Source organism: Pelophylax lessonae, assembly GCF_965119305.1.
Source record: "Pelophylax lessonae genome assembly, chromosome: 6".
Lineage (NCBI taxonomy): Eukaryota > Metazoa > Chordata > Amphibia > Anura > Ranidae > Pelophylax > Pelophylax lessonae.
Window position 1 is genome coordinate 263,072,944 of NC_138773.1, and position 20,906 is coordinate 263,093,849.

At 43.1% G+C, this 20,906-nt stretch overlaps 1 protein-coding gene across 2 annotated transcripts in view; it reads left to right on the forward strand.

The window, feature by feature from the left end:
* Positions 1-433: 433 nt before the first annotated feature.
* GRB14 (growth factor receptor bound protein 14) overlaps positions 434-20,906 on the forward strand; it is a 95,942-nt gene continuing 75,469 nt past the window's right edge. Inside the window, exon 1 of one of the 2 annotated variants that reach the window (XM_082260203.1) lies at positions 434-552. Coding sequence is in view for 1 of the 2 variants with exons in the window: in XM_082260202.1 (XP_082116328.1) it covers positions 689-751 (63 nt within the window). In the remaining variant the exon portion in view is untranslated. The other variant, XM_082260202.1, reaches the window with a different exon arrangement.

The following is a 20,906-nucleotide window of genomic DNA, read 5'->3' on the forward strand; positions in this document are numbered from 1 at the left end:
CCTGATTGGGCATTCTTTGCAAATTGAAGCTTTACTACTTTCACTAAGCTCTGGGGAAAATTAGTGCAACTGCACTTGCAAAGTGCACAGTCTAGTAAATCAACCCTGCAGAATTGTATTTTTTGCTAAATGCAGCAAAACTCAATGCAGGTAAATGTACAGTGAATATTTATATGCTTTTAGAAATGTCCTATAAATCCATATAAATGCAAATAATTGCAGGTTTGTCAATGCCAGAGTACGAGGCCTCGTAAATGAGGCCTGAGATCCTCCCTCACTTAGCTCCTTGCTGAATTTCTCAAAATCAGCAAAAAGTTTAATTGCTTAGAAAAAGTTAAACATTCACAAACGTGTCCAAGCCTTCTTCAGATGCCTAAACACAGCACGCTCTGTGTTAATCTGACAATAGTGGCTTTGAAATTAAAGATTTTTTCGGTGAACGTTGTCTGCATTTCTTAAGTATTAAAAACAAATGTATCAGAATGTGCTTCCAAGGACAAAAGGGAAGCCTTGAAAAACCTGTGATTGGCTGTGTGTTTGTGCTCTCCCACGGTTAGTTTTAATTGGCTTTGAGTAAAGTTAGGATCACATTTTTTTCCCTCAGTCTGTGCTGTACAACTCGGCACTATCTGACGTGACGGCATATCCTGGACTATTCCCCGTGTAAACTGCTGTATGCAGCGCAAACATGAGCCTGTATGCGAGGAGAGTGACCCTGCCTGCTATCACCCCACTGCTGCTACAGAAAAGGGTAGGGCACTGCTGTGTGATTTCTTCTGTCAATGACTGCGAGCCAGGATAGAATGCAGGAACTAAATAGCTTGTATGAAGAGCTGCATGACAGTATGTGTGTGTGCTATAACTTTTAAACAGTGCTTGACGATAGCTACTAGTATTTTATTTTTTGTAAAGTTTGCAGAACTTTCCGAATAGATTAGATAGAAGTTTGATATAGATTTAGGATCTGATCACCAAGTTATTGGGCTTGGTTTACTAAAAGAACAGAGTATTAACTTAGAAAAGTGAAGCTTCAATGAGTTAAGTAAAACAGAGGAAGCTGAGTTCATTTCATAAAACCAATCATGTGCGAACAAAAATCCTGCTTTTTCAATTTCCTTTAAACATGATTAGGTGAATGAACAAGCGTGCACCTGTTTTACCTGGCTAAGTGAACAGTTAGTACTGAGTAAAGCTATATACACACTATACAACTTTTGTTGTTAGATTTCCTTTAGACTTACCTTCAACTATGTAGTGCAAGGGCCTGCCTGATTGCATACAAATTGAAAGTGTTTAGATTTGACCTCATATTATATGGTTTTGGTAAATCTAAAGGAAAAAAATCTAACGAAAATTGTATAGTGTGTATCCAGCTTTAAGATGGATACACACTATCCAACTTTGGTGGTTAGATTTCCTTCAGATTTACCTTTTCTATGTAGTGCAAGGGCCTGCCAGATTGCATACAAATTGAAAGTGTTTAGGTTTGACCTCATATTATATGGTTTTGGTAAGTCTAAAGGAAAAAGTCTTCAGAAAATCTTATAGTGTGTATGGCCCCTTCGTCAATCCCAAAGGAGTTGATTTGCTAAGGGCAAGTAGGGTATTCACTTTGCCATTGAATTTTCTCCAAGCTTAGAGGAAAAAGTGGAACTTCACTTTGCAAAGCATACCCAATCACGTGCAATGAAAATAAATAAGTTAACAGTATTTATACTTGCACATGATTGGATGATGGAAGTCAGCAAAGCTTCATCACATTCACTAAGCTCAGGGAAAATTCCCTTGCAAAGCAAACAGCTCATTTGCCTTTAGTAAATCATCCCCAATGTTTTTTTTTTTAAAGGACATTTTAATATTATGTAATTATATTAAGTAATTATTATCTTTGAATATTTAAAATGAGCATGCAGAAAAAAATGAACCTGGCTTGACTGCAATCTAAAGTATGCATCTCAGAGAGACACCTTTAGGCTGGGTTCACACCTAATGCGCATTTGGCTCACAGCAGGGGTCCGGTGTGTACATGTTCTCCATTTCAGGGACAAATCAGGCCCGAATTTTTGCCTAAATTCAAACTTGAAATGGAGCCAAAGAAGCACAGGACCCCTGTGCAATGCGCTCTGCGGCCGCCGCAGAGATGTGTGAACCGGCTCCATTGAGAGCCGGGCACACTCTCCAGTCATGGGAATTGGATGCGGGGAAACCCACAATTAATTCACATGAACTGGAACTCCAGGATACATATTATTATTATTATTCAGGATTTATATAGCGTCAACAGCTCTTTACAAAATGGAGAGTGACAGTACAGTTACAATGCAATTCAATACAAGAGGAATCAGAGAGCCCTTCTCATTAGAGCTTACAATCTAAAAGGAAGGATCAAGTGATACAAAAGATAAAGGATTCTTATTTTCAAAAAAGGCACATGGCTGAAAATAATGCATCTTATCATGCTTTGTGAATTGAGATAAATGTATCAATCAAAATAAATGTTTATTTCAAGTCAAAAAACTAGAAATAGGCTGCTTGTATCAGTTACGGAAAAATGTTACCAGGAAGATCGATCTGTAGAGCGGAAATTTTCCAGTCCCTTTGCTGCATTTACACAGCCCATGTATATGTATGTGTTTCCATCATAAGATAGCCAAATTACTGTAAACAAAACACATTTGCTGTACTTGAATGCATCAAGCTTGATTTATTAAAGCCGGAGAGTGCAAAATCTGGTGCAATCTCTGCATAGAAACCAATCAGCTTCCAGTTTTTTCTTTGTCAAATCTTAATTGAACAAGCTGAAGTTAGAAGCTGATTGGCTCCCATACACAGCTGCACCAGATTTTTCACTCTCCAGTTTTAGTAAATAAACCCCATCAGTTTGTTATTGCTTGGCACCATAGCATGTATATTTTTAAAATCAAAATTTTTAATTGAAATTGTTATTGTTCATCTTTTCAACAAAAGAATGAACTACTGTTCACATGCCTTTATCACCATTGCGTTATAGACAGTCAGGCGCTCAGAATACATGGTCATTGGTAAATTTAGAGGAGATGATGCAGTCAGGTTGTGAAATGTGTGACCATTTAGGAGACTGTAATACGTATGGCCAAGTTGTTGTCTAGAGGTAGCCTGAGATCATCTAGGGGCGTTACATTACTGCAAAGTTGAAAAAGATGTACGAAGGAATGTATAAAAATCTTATCAAGCAATAACAAAAACAAGCAATAATACCTAAATATAAAGACAACCATACCCAGTTATTGCAATATGATTTAGTAGGTCTTGAGCACACACGGAGGTAACATACATCAAGTGATGAGATGTATTTGCTAAGTGTTGACATCTTAAGCTGTCACTAGCTGCGGAGCTGAGGCTAATGGGGCTCACTGCAGCTCATATGCAAAAATGCACTAATCACTATAGAAGAGAACAATGTAGAAGCTCACTTTACTGTGAGATGCCAGCATAATCACACTATTTTATTTAATAAGCTTGTTACTGATCTTTGCATGATCCATTTGTCAGGTCAACAGTCATACAATGTTTATGGCCACTTTATTCCTGTAATGTAACATTTGCAGAGGTATACAATGTTAGCATTGTTGATCTTGACATTGAAATACTATGCAGTGGTGCAGATTTACTAAAGCAGTAGAAGATGTTCACTTAGCAAAATGTATGTTCATTTAGCTTAGTAAAAAAAGAAAAACAAAGACTCGGTCAGTCAAAATACCTAATTATGTGCAAAGGAAAATAAAAACACACATATTGCATATGATTGGAAGGTTATAGTTAACATGGTTTATTTTGCTAAGCTTCACTTCGTTATATAAACTTTCTCTATTCCTTTAGTAACAGAGTTGATTCACTAGGCCTCTTGCATGCCGGTGGAAAAAAATATGCTGGATTTTTTGCTGTGTAGTGTTTTTTTAAGCATCTGAACACAGGTGCATTGTTGTCAATGGGACAAAGCACACAGCTGTGTAAAGCCTCGTACACACGCACCGATTTTTGGCCGTAAATTTTCGGCCAACGTCCGATCGGCCGAATTTCGGCTTGTTAGTATGATGCTTTCGACAACCGACTCTGACTTTTCGGCCGAATAAAATCTGGTGTGCAGGATATAACATTTTTGTTGGCCGACAACACAACGGCCGATTTTCTATAAGTCAGTACAGATTTCGGCAGACAAAAATCTGATGAGCAAGACTGGGCATGCTCAGAGAAGAAAAAACACACGGAAAGTAAACCAGCACATGACATCACTTCTGAAGTTGATTTTTGTTGGCCGAAAAAATTAGTGTGTAGTCTAGGCACATTCCAACCAACAAAACACAACTCTGGACAAAAGACGGCCGATCGGTCGGCCGATAATCGTTGTGTGTGTACGAGGCATTGGGATCCATGGTGCAACGGATCATTCAGAACCATTATAAAAAAAAAAAGACAATTTAATATTTGAATGCAGTAATTTGCATGCATAAGCATTTTTACACAAGTATATATGAGTGCATATGCGTAAAACGCAACACTGGTAGGGAGAAGAAGATGAAGAAGAATTTTATGTGTGTATACGCATATGCATGTTTATGTACCTGTATGAGCGTATGACTAAAATAAGTTAAACAAATGTGAGTTAAAAATTGTGTTGTATGAAAAAAGAGTTTATTTAGTGTTTGTGTAAAGAAAGATGTGTCCATGGCTTATGCAATCTATATGTATTTGACAAAAAGAATGGATAACTTTGCCTGTATACAACTGATTGTGATATAATAACACGCATAAATTGAGTGCTTGGACTTTCTAGGCACGATAGGCTTAAAATAAAACACTTTTATTGTTAATTGACATAAAATGAGAAGAGAGAACCCCCTGAATGGGGAGATACTGTTGGGTCAAAGTACATGTATAGCACGACAAAATACACCTTGCCAATGAGGCATGAGAATACAAAATGGTTTACAATAATTGCATGATGGAAACAAGATGGTAAATGAGGACGCTATACGTTACATCCAACATGACTTTCCATTCTTGAAAATTTTTAGGATGTGGCACATCGTTTTTCTATTTTGCTGCGCCCCTATCTTTGCTGCACTAGTGTTGGCGCATTAGAGTTTAAATTGAGTCCTTGACTCTTTGCTAAACTAGTCCACTTCAAACTCCTATCATATTTTAAACTATACTTCAGTAATTTATTTACTAATTTAATATAAAAAAAAATATATATATATATGTATGTATATGTATATGTGTATATATATATATATATATATATATATTTCCATACTCGGATTGCAGGTCTACAGTCATAGCCATAAATATTGGCACCCCTGCTGAAAATGTGTCAGATTTGGCTTTTTGTTTCTCCACTTTTTTGTGTCATGACTGTGTGAACAATGGTTTAATCCACTTGCTAGAAAACAGTATTGGGATGCATATCCTTCTTTAGAGACTAGATATCTTTTTAATAACTTAGATCTTCACTGAATACTGATGCAGTTAAATTGTGTACTTACGTGCAGCTTGAAACATTAGCATGGAATACATAAAGTGCATGCCAAGGTTTGCTTTTCATTCTGGCATTGCTGAGTACACTAGGCCACATTGTTGTGTAAAGCCCTTTGGTTGTTGTTTGGAGATGGGCCGAACACCCCACCAGTTCGGTTCACACCAGAACTCCTGAACATGTAAAAAGTTCAAACCCGAGCCAGGAACTCTATTAAAGTCTTTGGGAACCGAACTTCAAAAGTCCCCATTTTGAACACTTTTATGCAAGTTATTGGTCATAAAAATGATATGGAGGCCCGGGTACCGCCCTGGGAGACATGTATCAATGCAATTTTTTTTTAAAAAAGATCGTTTTTACATGAGCAGTGATTTTAATGAGATAAAAACATACATAGGTGCAGTGCTAAAAACTGACAGAAAGACCTTTACAAGATGTTAAACAGAGTCCAATAAGCGTGGGGTCCAAAATAGAAAATCTTGTTAGAGATCCTCCATCGACAGATGTATACACACACTGACTCTTCCCATCCAGAGTGGAACACTACATACAATAGTCGAAAGCACTTGTTACAGAATCCAATAGATTGAACAGCAGCACTCTGGATGGTAAGAGTCAGTGTGTGTGTACATCTGTCGGTAGAGGATCTCTCACAAGATTCTCTATTTTGGACCCCACACCTATTGGATTCTTTCTGTTGAATTTCCTGTCAAAGACTTTCTGTCAGTTTTTAGCGCTGCAACGTTGTATGTTTTTATGCCAGTATTTGCTACCAGTGAATTGTGTCAGCTACTTTTCTATACATTATTCTAATACTGCAAGCACAGGTCTATTGTTGTCAAGTGATTTTAATGATGCTTAAAGTGAAACAAATAAAATGAAAAATTCCTTTAAATATAGTGCCTGGGGGTCCCCTTAGTCTGCATGTAAATTGGCAAATCTGTAACTGACATATATAAAGAAAAAAAAGCAAGCCATTGCTGGCAATACAAAAATGTAAAAAAAAAACATTATGGAGGTCACCCCCAAATCCATACCAACCATCAGGTGCATTGCTTCAGCCAATCAGAGTTTATAATGCACTGTGCAATGCATTATGGGGTGCTCAACAGGTGAACATCCTGCCGAGCACCCTGCAAATTTGCTCAGTCCGAACCGCTCGCCCAAAATGATTGCTGGTATCTTGCAATTCGTGAATAACTTTGAATGAAAAAAAGGTGCGAGAACCAATGTGAGTGGGTGTAAAAGCAGCACTGTGAATAATTATGAATACAAAAAAGTGAGTAACATATGAAATAAGTTACAAAAGTGCGCTAATATAAAACAAGAGAACAAAAATGTCCATATGTGTGAAATCAAAATGAATTAACAGTTTGAAATAAAGTCTTTTTCATCCAGAAGAAAGTATTCTCAAAGAGATATTCCAGGAAAACCAACTGATGAATGATGGGTGTTGAGGAGTGAGTGATAAGGGGTGAGTGAATTAACCTCTTCCCAACAAACAATCCATAAACGTGACTTGGAACAAAGAATACAATTTTGTGATGACACCAGCTCCAGCTCTAGTCCCAGAAGCCGACTTATCAGTGGAAACGCGTCGGGGGGAGCTAGCCATGCTGCTACATGTCCCGGATCGTACTGCAGGCGACCGCGACTATATTGAGTATATGCTGTTTATCGTTAGGGTGCTTTTTTACCCTATTTTATTAATAAACATGGAGGTAATGCACTTTTAGTCCCTTCTTTTCTTTGGTGTGGTCTCCCTGTTGGCATCCTCACCCCTGGAAGCTTATGGATCACCCAAACCGGGAAGTTGATGATCCATCCATCCCATTTGAGATCTAATTCCATCTGGCTGACCAATTGAATTCCTCGGTACCACAGTATACGCTCCAACCTCTCTCAAATGTGGTAAAAGTCCACGCACATCACCGGGTGTCATCACAAAATTGTATTTTTTGTTCCAAGTCACGTTTATGGATTGTTTGTTGGGAAGAGGTTAATTCACTCACCCCTTATCACTCACTCCTCAACACCCATCATTCATCAGTTGGTTTTCCTGGAATATCTCTTTGGGAATATTTTCTTCTGGATGAAAAAGACTTTATTTCAAACTGTTGATTCCTTTTGATTTCACACATATGGACATTTTTGTTCTCTTGTTTTATATTAGCGCACTTTTGTAACTTATTTTATATGTTACTCACTTTTTTGTGAATAACTATGAACCTGTGATTCTAAAACCCAAAGATTCCATGCTACACCATTCACATTTTCCTTGCAGTTCAATTATACAATCCTCTGTTTTGGTCTCAGTATGCACAGCATTTACTTCTGGAAAAGTTTACATTCATGCTATACATTCTGACATGCTGTCTATAGGAACCAATGCATCAGAGAAAGGTAGGTTGCAGAACTTGTAAGAAGCAGCAGTACAGCGCAAAGACCTTTTGAGACAAAATTAGGCTAGAGTAGTCTTTCCGATTTGTACATATCCTGGTATACTGTGATAGCAGGACATTGCATGAGTCTGCTTACTCTATGAAATTGCTGTTTAATTAAACAGACCTGCATACATTTCATTACACTATCCATGCTGCTACAGGTGCTTTGTTTCCTAATAAAATCTATTGTATAATGGAAGCTAAAAAAATGACTATGTGGTTTGTTTATAGGGACTGAATTGAGGCCAGACAGATCAGGTTGAGAGTTTCCTGTGCTGCCTTGTGCTCATATTATTGTACTCATTAAACAAACAGAGCTAAATTTTGATTGCACATGTCAACACCTGTGTTTGTTGTCTAACGCTCACATAATGACACATGATGTAATGGCACAGGGACATGGAAGTTTATGGATGGAAAAAAAAGATTAACCTACCTACTGTATAAATATTATAGAATGTATAAATGTGTACCTATGTACTTAATAATTATTTTTAAGTATTTATTTTTTTTTTGGTATTAGTGGCTTCTTATCCTTAAGTAATTAATACATCTGAGTCTATTTCTTAGTGTCATTCAGGTTACTGTATAAATTAACCTCCTTAGTGGTATTCCCGAGTGTGGCTCGAGGTGGAATTTCAGTGCTATTAGTGGTAACCCCGAGCCACACTCGGGGTACCGCCAGGAAACATCGCTGGATCCTTGTAGAGGTTACTTACCTTGTCCCCGGGATCCCACGATGTGTCACTGCAGCATACGGCGGCCAGATCTTCCGCCCGATGCTGTGAGCCCCGGCTTCCGTCTCCTGCGACGTGACGCTCGCAGGGGGGTGTAACCGGCGGCAAATCTGAAAAGTAAAAAACACAAACACACTGATATATTGTAATCCTATTGGATTACATTACAAAATAAAATAAATTGACATTAGTTTGCCCCCCAGTGCCCTTTCCTGCAGTTTTACTGTACTTTATATATATATATATGTAAACAAGGCATATCGCTGTTCTGTGAGAAGGAAGGTAGTGTACCTGTGTTTCTGCTAAGCAGGAACATGGATCTCTGCCTTCTCCTCAGTACAAGCATATCCCCCACAGTTAGTAATTACTCCCTAGGACCACATTTACCCCTTTGATCACCGCTGATGTTAACCCCTTTCCTGCCTGTGTCATTAGTACAGTGACAGTGCTTCATCACTAATCACTGTATAAGTGTCACTGGTCCCAAGAACAGTGTCGCCTAGTGTCCAATTTGTCCTCCGCATTGTCTCAGTCAAGCTATAAGTTGCTGATCGCTACCATTACTAGTAAAAATAATTAAAAATAAGGAAAAATTCTGTAAATCTATGTCATAGTTTGTAGACGCTAAAACTTTTACGCAAACCAATCAATATACACCTATTGGGATTTTTTTTTTTTTTTACCAAAAATTTGTAGCAGAATACACATTGGCCTAAACTGATAAAGAAATTAGATTTTTTCCATTTTTTTATTGGATTTGTTTTATAGCAGAAAATAAGAAATATTGGTTCTTTTTTTCCAAAATTTTTTCGTTTATAGCGCAAAAAATTAAAATGCAGAGGGGATCAAATACCACCAAATACCACCAAAAGAAAGCTCTATTTGTGGGAAAAAAAGGACTTACATTTTATTTGGGTACAGTTTTGCATGACCACGCAATTGTCAGTTAAAGTAACTGTATCGCAAAAAATGCCGTATCGCAAAAAATTACCTGGTCATGAAGGGGGGTAAACCGTCCAGAGCTCAAGTGGTTAATGTAATAACAGTTCTAGTAAACTTTGCAATAAAAACAGGACTCTGTTGAGTGAAGTGAAGCAAATAACCAGCTTGAGGATATACTGGAGTAAGTGCAAACCACGAGTCCCTGCTCTAAATCTCTAAATGCAAATTTGCAAAAAATTAGGAAATGTGTTACAATGTATCAATATATGCACCTTTGCACCATCAAACAAGATAAATATATATATATATATATATATATATATATATATATATATACAGTATCTCACAAAAGTGATTACACCTCTCACATTTTTGTAAATATTTTATTATATCTTTTCATGTGACAACACTGAAGGAATGACACTTTACTACAATGTAAAGTAGTGATTGCACAGCTTGTGTAACCGTATGTACATTTGCTGTCACCTCAAAATAACTCAACAAACAGCCATTAATATCTAAACCGCTTGCAACAAAAGTGAGTACACCCCTAAATGAAAATGTCCAAATTGGGCCGAAAGTGTCAATTATTTGTGTGGCCACCATTATTTTCCAGCACTGCCTTAACCCTCTTGGGCATGGAGTTCACCAGAGCGTCACAGGTTGCCACTGGAGTTCTCTTCCACTCCTCCATGACGACATCATGGAGCTGGTGGATGTTAAAGACCTTGCGCTCCTCCACCTTCCGTTTCAGAATGTCCCACATGTGCATAGGGTTTAGGTCTGGAGACATGCTTGGCCAGTCCATCACCTTTACCCTCAGCTTCTTTAGCAAGGCAGTGGTCATATTGGAGGTGTGTTTGGGGTCCTTATCATGTTGGAATACTGCCCTGTGGCCCAGTCTCCAAAGGGAGGGGATCATGCTCTGCTTCAGTATGTCACAGTACCTGTAGGCATTCATGGATCCCTCAATGAACTGTAGCTCCCCAGTGCCGGCAGCACTCATGCAGCCCCAGACCATGACACTCCCACCACCATGCTTGACTGTAGGCAAGACACACTTGTCTTTGTACTCCTCTCCTGATTGCCGCCACACACGCTTGACACCATCTGAACCAAATACGTTTATCTTGGTCTCATCAGACCACAGGACATGGTTCCAGTAATCCATGTCCTTAGTCTGCTTGTCTTCAGCAAACGGTTTGCGGGCTTTCTTGTGCATCATCTTTAGAAGCGCCGCAAACAGTTTGCTGACGACAAGCAGACTTAGAACATGGATTACTGGAACCATGTTCTGTGGTCTGATGAGACCAAGAAAAACGTATTTGGTTCAGATGGTGTCAAGCGCATGTGGCGGCAACCAGGAGAGGAGTACAAAGACAAGTGTGTCTTGCCTACAGTCAAGCATGGTGGTGGGAGTGTCATTGTCTGGGGCTGCATGAAAGTCCTGATGGCACTGGGGAGCTACAGTTCATTGAGGGAACCATGAATGCCAACATGTACCGTGACATACTGAAGCAAGGCATGATCCCCTCCCTTCAAGGAATGGGTTGCAGGGCAGTATTCCAACATGATAACGACCCCAAACACACCTCCAGGACGACCACTGCCTTGCTAAAGAAGGTGAGGGTAAAGGTGATGGACTGGCCAAGCATGTCTCCAGACCTAAACCCTATTGAGTATCTGTGGGGCATCCTCAAATGGAAGGTGGAGGAGCGCAAGGTCGCAAACATCCACTAGATCCTCAATGTTGTCATGGAGCAGTGGAGGGGGACTTCATTGGCAAACTTTGAATCTCTGGTGAACTCCATGCCCAAGAAGGTTAAGGCAGTGCTGGAAAATAATGGTGGCCATACAAAATATTGACACTTCAGGCCCAATTTGGACATTTTCACTTAGGGGTGTACTCACTTTTGTTACCAGCGGTTTAGACATTAATGGCTGTGCGTTGAGTTATTTTGAGGGGACAGCAAATTTACACTGTTATACAAGCTGTACACTCACTACTTAACATTGCAACAAAGTGTAATTTCTTTAGTTTTATCACATGAAAAGATATAATTAATATTTACAGAGGGTGTACTCTCTTTTGTGACATACTGTATATATTAGGAAAAAGCTAATTTATACTGTCAGGACTGGCAATGTCTGATCTTCAGAGCACTGTTTCTTTTGGTAGATTTTTATGTTCATTTTTGGTGCCAAGAACCCAGCGCCACCCCCCCTCCCCCCGAAATGTTTCTAGAAAAAAAAAAGTGGGCCTCCACAGCCCCCCTAACCTAACTTTGACATTTTAGCCTTTCCTTTCCCAAGCCCTAAAATGAAAGAATTTCTTACCTAGCCTTAAAAATATAATTCTTACACTTAACATTAGCCCTAAAATAGTGCCTAATACTTAGCTCTGTAATCCTTTAAGCTTTACCCTAATCCACAAATGAATTCCTACACCTAACCTTATTCCTAAAACTTTTAATAATACTTACCCTATGTACCCTTAACCTTCAACCTTACCCCTAATATAACTCATGTAAAGAAATGCTCAGTTAACCCACTCTAATCTGTGTTTACATACAGGATCGGACTGGGAATAAAAACAAGCCCTGGAAATAATTTCATACCAGCCCCATTGCATTATTATACCAGTCCAACAGCATAACGTCACAGAGGTACAGAAAATATCAGAGGCTGTGCAGACATGGTACAGGAGGTGGTTATAGGCTGTGCGGACATGATGCAGAAGATGTCAGAGGCTGTGAACATGGTACATGAGATGTCAGAGGCTGTGGACATTGTACAGGAGATGTCAGAGGCTGCATACATGGTAAAGGAGTTGGTCATAGGCTGTGTGGACATGGTACAGGAGGTGGTTATAGGCTGTGCAGACATGGTACAGGAGATGTCAGAGGCTGCGGACATGGTACAAAAGATGGTCATAGGCTGTGGGGACATGGTATAGGAGATGTCAGAGGCTGTGGACATGGTATAGGTGATGTCAGTAGCTGTGGACATGGTACAGGAGATGTCAGAGGCTGCGGACATGGTACAGGAGGTGGTCATAGGCTGTGCCTTCATGGTACAGGAGGTGGTCATAAGCTGTGCAGATATGGTACAGGAAGTGGTCATAAGCTGTGCAAACATGGTGCAGGAGTTGGTCATAGGCTGTGCGGACATGGTACATGAGGTGGTGATAGGCTGTGGGGACATGGTACAGGAGATGCCAGAGGCTGCTGTCATGGTACAGGAGGTGGTCATAGACTGTGGGGACATGGTATAGGAGATGTCAGAGGTTGCGGACATGGTACAGGAGGTGTCAGAGGCTGCTGACATGGTACAGGAGGTGGTCATAGGTTGTGCGGACGTGGTACAGGAGGTGGTCATAGGCTGTGCGGACATGGTATAAGAGTTGGTCATAGGCTGTGCAGATATGATATAGGAGATGACAGAGGCTGCAGACATGGTACAGGAGATGTCAGAGGCTGCGGACATGGTACAGGAGAGTAATAATAGAAGGGGGTCACAGGCTGCAGAGGGGTCTGGTCTTACCTGGCTGTGATGAGAGGCATGCCACCGCCGAGACCTCACTGAGATGAGTGCCATGACTCCCTCACATTAAAAAATGGCGCCGCCCACTGCATCATGTCACTACACATGCGCCCGCCAAAAATGGCAGAGCATGTACTGGTTTTCCTGAGCTTGGTTCAAGACAGTGCATGCACAGTTGAATCAGACATAACATTCCATTGGTAGATATCTCTTAACCCCTTCTTTGATGTTTCATGTTATTGATATTTTGGGACTTCTGTCTATAGGTCATCCTGGACTTAAGAGCAAGTACTGTAAATGTGTTGTTTCTAATCTGTTCTTACCTTCTTCTTGTCAAAACTAAGAAAAGAGCTGGGCGTGGCCTGGAGCGGCATGAAGTAGGACGCTAGTGACTAGAGCTCCGCCGGCAGATCATTCTTTATTCCCTTTTATCCTGAACCCCGGGTGTCTCTTTCGGCTCCACGGCATCCTCCTTGTGCCCCAACTCCTGGGCGACATGTCGCCGCCGAAAAAACCCACGGACACCGTGGCTAAACTGGACAAATATCGCCGCCAGGAGAAGGAGGGCTCTTCCCAAGATGGCGCCGAGGCGGGAGCGGGAGGCAGCGTAGCGGCTGCAGACACAGTTCGTGTCTTGGATGCGATCTCGCTCTGCCAGACCTCCCTGACAGCCAAAATAGAGGAGGTTAAGGTCGACATCTCCCTGATCCGCCAGGACCAACAGAAGCTGCGAGACCGGGTCGACGAGGCTGAACACAGGATCAGCGGTGTGGAGGATTCCCTGCCCCCCCTGCAGCATGTCTCCGAGCGTCTCCAGCTTCAGGTGAGCCAGCTATTGCTCAAACAGGATGACATGGAGAATAGACTGAGACGGTGTAATATCAGGTTGGTTGGTCTCCCGGAGGGGGCAGAGGGCAGAGACCCGGCGGATTTCCTAGAAAAGCTCTTGACCGATACGTATGGGCGAGAGGCCTTCTCCCCCACATTTACAGTGGAAAGGGCCCACCGTTTATCGGGGAAGCCCCCTCCACAGGGGGCGCCCCCCCGCACCTTTATTGCAAAGATGTTGAACTATAGAGACAGAGACACCATACTGCGTCTTAACAGGGAAAAGGGTAATATCCCTTTTGGAAACGTCCGGATTGCGATTTTTCCCGACTTCTCGGCCGAAGTGCAGAAGAAACGCAAGACCTTCCTTGAGGCCAAACGAAGACTACGAGTCAAGAACATAAAATATGCTATGTTGTTTCCGGCTCGGCTGCGAGTGGAGGGGGGTGACAGAGTTCATTTTTTCGATGACCCTGAGGCTGCCATAGCGTGGCTGGAGCGCCTGGACACTCGGAACTGAATTCTCCTCCCTGCCTCTTTCTCTGTTTCCTGTTGGTGACTGGATTGTTGGCACTTTTGCTTGCTTGGCAGCTTTTTCCCCTTTCAGGGGTTTACATCCTGTTTCCCAAGTAGGAAGGTGACTATGACTGTTCCAGCGCTGCCCTACAATCCTCCTTGCATCCTGCCCAGTCCACGATCCATCCCCTGGTCTGGAGGAGGACCGTGCAATTCTCCCGTGTGCCTTAGTATTTTTGAAATGTTTGAATATGTTGCTTTGTGTCTCTTCCTCCCCTTTTCTCTTAGTCTCGGTGAATGTGGTTTGTATCTGCCTTCTCCTCTATCTCCTTCTATGATTCCATGTGTGTCATTGCTTGCTGCTGCCCGTGAGGTTCTCTGGCCGGCGGGCCCTAGTCCTCTTCGCTTGTTTCTCTCTCTTACCAACCTCTCTTCTCTTCCCCTTTTTTCGGTTTCTGTTCTTTTTTCCCTTTTTCCCTTTCCGTTCTTGTCTGTTGTTTTCTGATCTTTGTCTCTGCTCCTGATTTTCTTTTCTCCTTACCCCTTTTCTTCCTCTCCCCTTACCCCTTTCCCCCCCCCTTTTTTCTCCTTTTATTCTTTTATTTTTTTTTTTTCTCTTCTCTTTCTCTCTTTCTCTTCCCTCTTTCTCTCTTGGTACTCCCTCTTTCTTTTTCTAGCTTTCCTACAATTGTGCATTTGCTACCCAGCGAAGTTTCGCCCGGGGGCTCTGTGTTAGGCGGAGCCGCGCACCAACCACCCCTCCTCTGTCTGTGTGGACAGTGGGGGCATATGCTCAGGCTGTTGTTTTCCTGGGCCAGACACTGGACCTGTTTTCCCCCTCATTTTTGTGCGGGGGTTTCTTTTTGTGGTCCTCATCTTCTCAAATTTTACAGGTCCAGACTCTGTTGTGGTTGGGTATGGGATTTGGAAGCCCGCACGTGTTTGGGTTGGTGCAGGGCAGGGTGGGGGGAATTGTTTTCTTTATTGTTCATAACTGACCAGTATCTGTGGGAACGTATATTGCTTACCATGTTTATTGTACCACGGCTATTTACAGTACCAATGGAACGACTATTTCTGGGCCTGGCCGAGGCCGCTCCCATACGACGCATTGTGCCTTTTATTATTGCGGGTCCTGCGGGACTCCCGGGGCTCCTGAACGGCTGGCTGATACCGAAACTCTATGGCCCAACTTAAATTTCTGACATGGAACGTCCGGGGCCTGGGTGATAGGATTAAACGCTCGGCGGTGTTTGCCTTTCTTAAAAGCCAGCGTGCTGATGTTGTGGTGTTGGTGGAGACCCACCTGGAAGGCAGGCTTCAGATGGCTCTCCGTCGCCCGTGGCTCGGCTGGACGTTCCACTCTATGTACACTTCCCATTCATGGGGGGTGGCTATTCTAGTGGCCAAGACTGTTCACTTCGAGCTCCGGGGGTCCCTGGTGGATCCTCAGGGTAGATATGTGTTTCTTTCTGTGCTGCTGTGCGGGGAGCCTTTTCTGTTGATGGCGTATTATGTGCCCCCCCCATTCTCGTGCACTGTCCTCATGGAGGGCCTAGATTATATGATGTCGAACCCCCACATACCTGTGCTCTGGTTAGGGGATTTCAATAATACCCTGAATCCCAGTTTGGACAGACTTCATACGGTGCCCCCGTCTTCTCCCTTACCTACCTCGACCAGATTTGCTAGACTGTTGACGGAATTTAATTTATTTGACACCTGGAGAGCTAAATACCCTGACAAGCTGGCCTACTCCTGTTATTCCTCTGCTCGTCAATCCATGTCTCGCATAGATTTTATCCTGGTATCCCCTTCCCTTCTCCCACGTCTGATGGACGCGGGGTTTGCGGCTCGTGGTGTGTCGGATCACTGTCCTTACTGGGTGAAGATTGGCTTTGGCCGTGACCGCCCTCCTCCGGCGTGGAGGCTGAACCCACATTGGCTTGGGCTTCTACCTGAGGAAGCGGATGTATCGTCGGTCTGGCGACGGTTTTTCGCGGAGAATGAGCATTCTGCCTCACCGTCGGTGCTCTGGGAGACATTTAAGCTACATGCTAGATCCCACTTAACGCAGGAAATCAATAAGATCAAGGCTGCATCTTCAGAGAGTTATAATGGAGCCCTGCGCAACCTGGCTGCGGCAGAGCAGGCCTTTCAGGCGGCTCCAACGCCGGAGGGAGCCGCCCAGCTCAAGCTGGTGACTAGGGTGGTGGCACAGATGGAATACGAAAGGGCACGTAGGAAGCTGTTTTTTCAGAAGCAGAAACTGTTTGAGCACGGGGAGCGTGCGGGTAAGCTGCTGGCTTATCTGGTACATTGCGAAGACAGGCCCCCGGTGGTGATTAAATTGAGCTCACCACAGGGTTCCTTGACCGCAGACCCCAGGCAGGTGGCAGATATGTTTAGGGTGTTCTTTCAGGATCTTTACACCTCTGTGGCCCCGGCGGATGATTCCCCCATGAATGCCTTTTTGGCCTCCATAGAGCTTCCCCGATTGTCGGCCGAGCAGGTGGAGTCTTTGGAGGCCCCGCTTACGGTGGAGGAGATCATGGAGGCCATATCGCAATTCTCGAGAGCCAAGTCGCCGGCCTAGACGGTCTCCCAATTGAATTCTATGCAACTTACGCTGAAGACTTGGCTCCCCGCCTGTTGGCACTATTTACTGGTATCTTCGAGACCTCTACCCTGCCCCCGTCCATGAGAGAGGCGCTGGTGGTTCTAATACCTAAACCTGGTAAGGATCCGCAACGTCCAGAGTCCTATAGGCCCATATCCCTTCTCCAGGTGGACGTGAAAATTTTGGCCAAGCTTTTGTCCATTCGGGTTAACAAGGTCATCCTCTCCCTGATCCACACTGACCAGTCGGGCTTTATGCCCGGCAGGAACACTTCCTTCAATTTGCGAAGGCTATTTATGAATTTACAGGCCACGCATGACAATGTGGGAGCTAGAGTGGTGGTGTCCCTTGACACCGCCAAGGCTTTCGACTCAGTCGAGTGGGGGTTTCTTTGGCGATGCCTGGAGGGGTTTGGCTTTGGCCCCCATTTTGTCCGCTGGGTGCAGGTGCTGTACCAGGCCCCGGTGGCCAGAGTGTTGGCCAACGGCTGGACATCTGATCCTTTCCCCCTTAGCAGAGGGACGAGCCAGGGATGCCCGCTGTCCCCGTTGTTATACGCTCTAGTTGCGGAACCGCTGGCCATTGCTATCAGGACCCACCCGGATATAGGCGGCTTACGTGTAGGGCCCTTTGAGGAAAGAATTAGCATGTACGCGGACGACGCGCTGTTGTTTCTTGCGGACCCGGAGGCTTCTCTCCATACTGCGCTGTCCCTGATCGGCCGCTATGGCCACTTTTCGGGCTTAAAAATCAACTGGGATAAGTCCCAAATCCTGCCCATTGACGACATCTCGTCGATTCCCCATAGCCTGGAGTTCCCCTTGTGTAGAGTGGACCGCATTAGGTATTTGGGAGTTCACGTCACAAAGAGGGCGTCTGATTATGTCCCGGACAACTTACTACCTCTCCTTACCATGGTCAAAACACGGACTCAAACTTGGGCCCGACTGCCACTGGGGGTTATGGGACGCATCAACCTCATAAAAATGGTGTTGCTTCCAAAACTACTCTATGTCTTGTGGCATTCCCCGATGTATCTTCCACTCCGATACTTTCTTCAGCTGGAATCTCTTCTTAAACCGTTTGTCTGGGGAACTTCCAGGCACAAGCTGTCCTGGCGGAAGCTGAAGAATGCTACCACTCTTGGAGGGATGGCTCTCCCGGATTTTAATTTATATTATATTGCAGCTCAGCTGTCTCATTTTTTCCATTTTAATTCATCTGATAGGGATAGATTCCTGGCGCTCCTTGTGCCGTCTCGGACCCATGCACTCCCAGATCCGCTGTCTGTCATTGTTTCGGGTGTTCAGGGAGCGGTTAACAGGGACAGCAGGACTTCAATGTTGTATCACTATCGGAGGCTGTGGGACGTGGTTTCGTGCAAGCTGTCCCTCCCGGGCCTTCACGAATATACCCCTTTGTGGTGTAATGCCTCCCTCCCTGAGTTCCTGACTGTACCGGATGTGCATGTATGGGTCCGACACGGTGTCATTTTCTTGTCACATATCCTTGCTAATGGTACTATTAGGAGCTTTGAGTCCCTCTCAGACAGGTTCCATCTTCCCCCTTATATGCGTTATCGTTACCTCCAACTGAGACATGCTTTCCAGGCACAATTTCCTCAGCCTCTGCCCGAACTTCCTCCTGTTCCTGTGCTGGAGGTGGTTAGTTGCTAGAACCCTAGTCACCTCATTTCAATTTTATATACTATGTTGCACGAGCCGGCATCCACTGTTCTGGCTTATGCTCCTAAAGCTAGGTGGGAGGAGGACGTGGGAGATCTGGAGGATGACGAGTGGAGTGATGCCCTTGACACTTGTAAATTGGCTTCCCCTAAATTGTCCGACCGCCTCACGCAGATTTATATCCTTCATCGAGCATACCTTACCCCTATTCTGACGGCCAAATACAGACGGGACACCTCGGACGCCTGCCCTATGTGTAAACGGGAACGGGGAACCTTTTACCATTTGATTTGGAGCTGCCCGGAGGTTCAGGGATTCTGGGCACAGATAGTCAAATTCCTGCATGACACCATGGGCTCTCCCCTCTCACTGGTCCCCAAACCGTGTCTATTAGGAATTTTTCCTGATGTCAGCATGGATAAGTTTACTACTGTTTTCCTACATGAGACCCTGTTCTCTGCCCGAAAGCTGATTGCGAGAAGTTGGATGCGAGACCGACCTCCTACTTTTCATGACTGGCTGAGGGAGGTCAATGCTACTGTCCCGTACAAAAAACTTCTGTATACGCATCGTGGATGTCCCACAAAATTTACTAAGATATGGGACAGATGGGTTCGTGCCCCGGAGACATGTGCAGGTCCTGGTGAAACCACCCCCCCTCCTACATAATGCCATGGTCCATAGATCGTTCACAATGCTATTGATTTTCCCGCTTTACAAGGTCGTGTAGTTGTTCCACTTTGTTGTTACTTGTCTAAGATATTTTCAAGAATGTGCACTTGCTGTTATTACCTTCTGATGTTCACGCCCAGATGTTCTGATCATTGCTTGGCTAATTATTTGTGGATTACTGTAATACCCTGTTACTGTTATTTACATTGTTTTTTCTGTTCAATAAAGAACCGTTTGATTAAAAAAAAAAAAACTAAGAAAAGAGACAAGATTAAAGTCACTGCTTCTGCTTTTTGGAACATGCATAGAAACTGAAGCCCTTAGGAGAGCACTTTACTAGGCGAATGCAGCCTAGTGATGTTGATGTGTGATGCTCCTTCCCTTGGGGGTTCCTACCACTTGGTCTCTCTCCAGCCTACAGACAGATCCAGCCAGTGGTCGTGTCTGGTCATGGCACCTATTTGGGACAGGTTTAGTGGCAAGAAAGTGATAGCTAGGCTGTTGCATATATGGCTGGGAAGGAATCTCTGTATGCAGGGTAAACCTTGACTAGTAACTAATTTTTTCATTCATGTAACAAACTACCTAAATCATTCTGCTGATCATAGGTATACTAGTACTTCAATTGTTTGAGATCTGCAAACTTTTTGTACTTGCAATTACTTTTACTGCATGTTGGATTCTGTAAACAAAGCTTCTTTGCTGCAAGATCCATCCATCATCACCTTTATATTATACTTTTACACTGGTGGTTTCTGATGAACCTTGAAAAAACAGTGGAAGGTAACGTGCACGCATAATTTTGTGGCGGTGCCTAACTTACTAAGGGAAAGGTGATAACACAAATACAATATGATGGCATTATGATGCAACTCCCATTATAATACCAGCTGGATAAAATATTCTATGCTCAAAGTAATTTTACCTGCACTTGGTGCACAAATAAGGAACCAAATAATAGGGAGAGTAATTCTGCCCATTGCCCAATTTACCAACTATTCTTTGACATACAGTCAGGGAAAAAGGTATTTGATCCCCGACTAATTTCATAGGTTTGCCCACTGACAAAGAAATCATTAGTTTATAATTTTAATGGTAGGTTTATTTTAACAGTAAGAGACAGAATAACAACATAAATATCCATTAAATGCATTTCAAAAAAGTTATAAATTGATTTGTATTTTAATGAGTGAAAAAAGTATTTGATCCCCTGCTGATTTGATATATGTTTGCCCACTGACAAAGAAATGATCAGTCTATAATTTTAATGGTAGGTTTATTTTAGCAGTAAGAGACAGAATAACAGCAAAAATATCAAGAAAACGCATTTCAAAAAAGTTATACATTGAATTGCATTTTAATGAGTGAAAAAAGTATTTGATCCCTTCGCAAAACATGATTTAG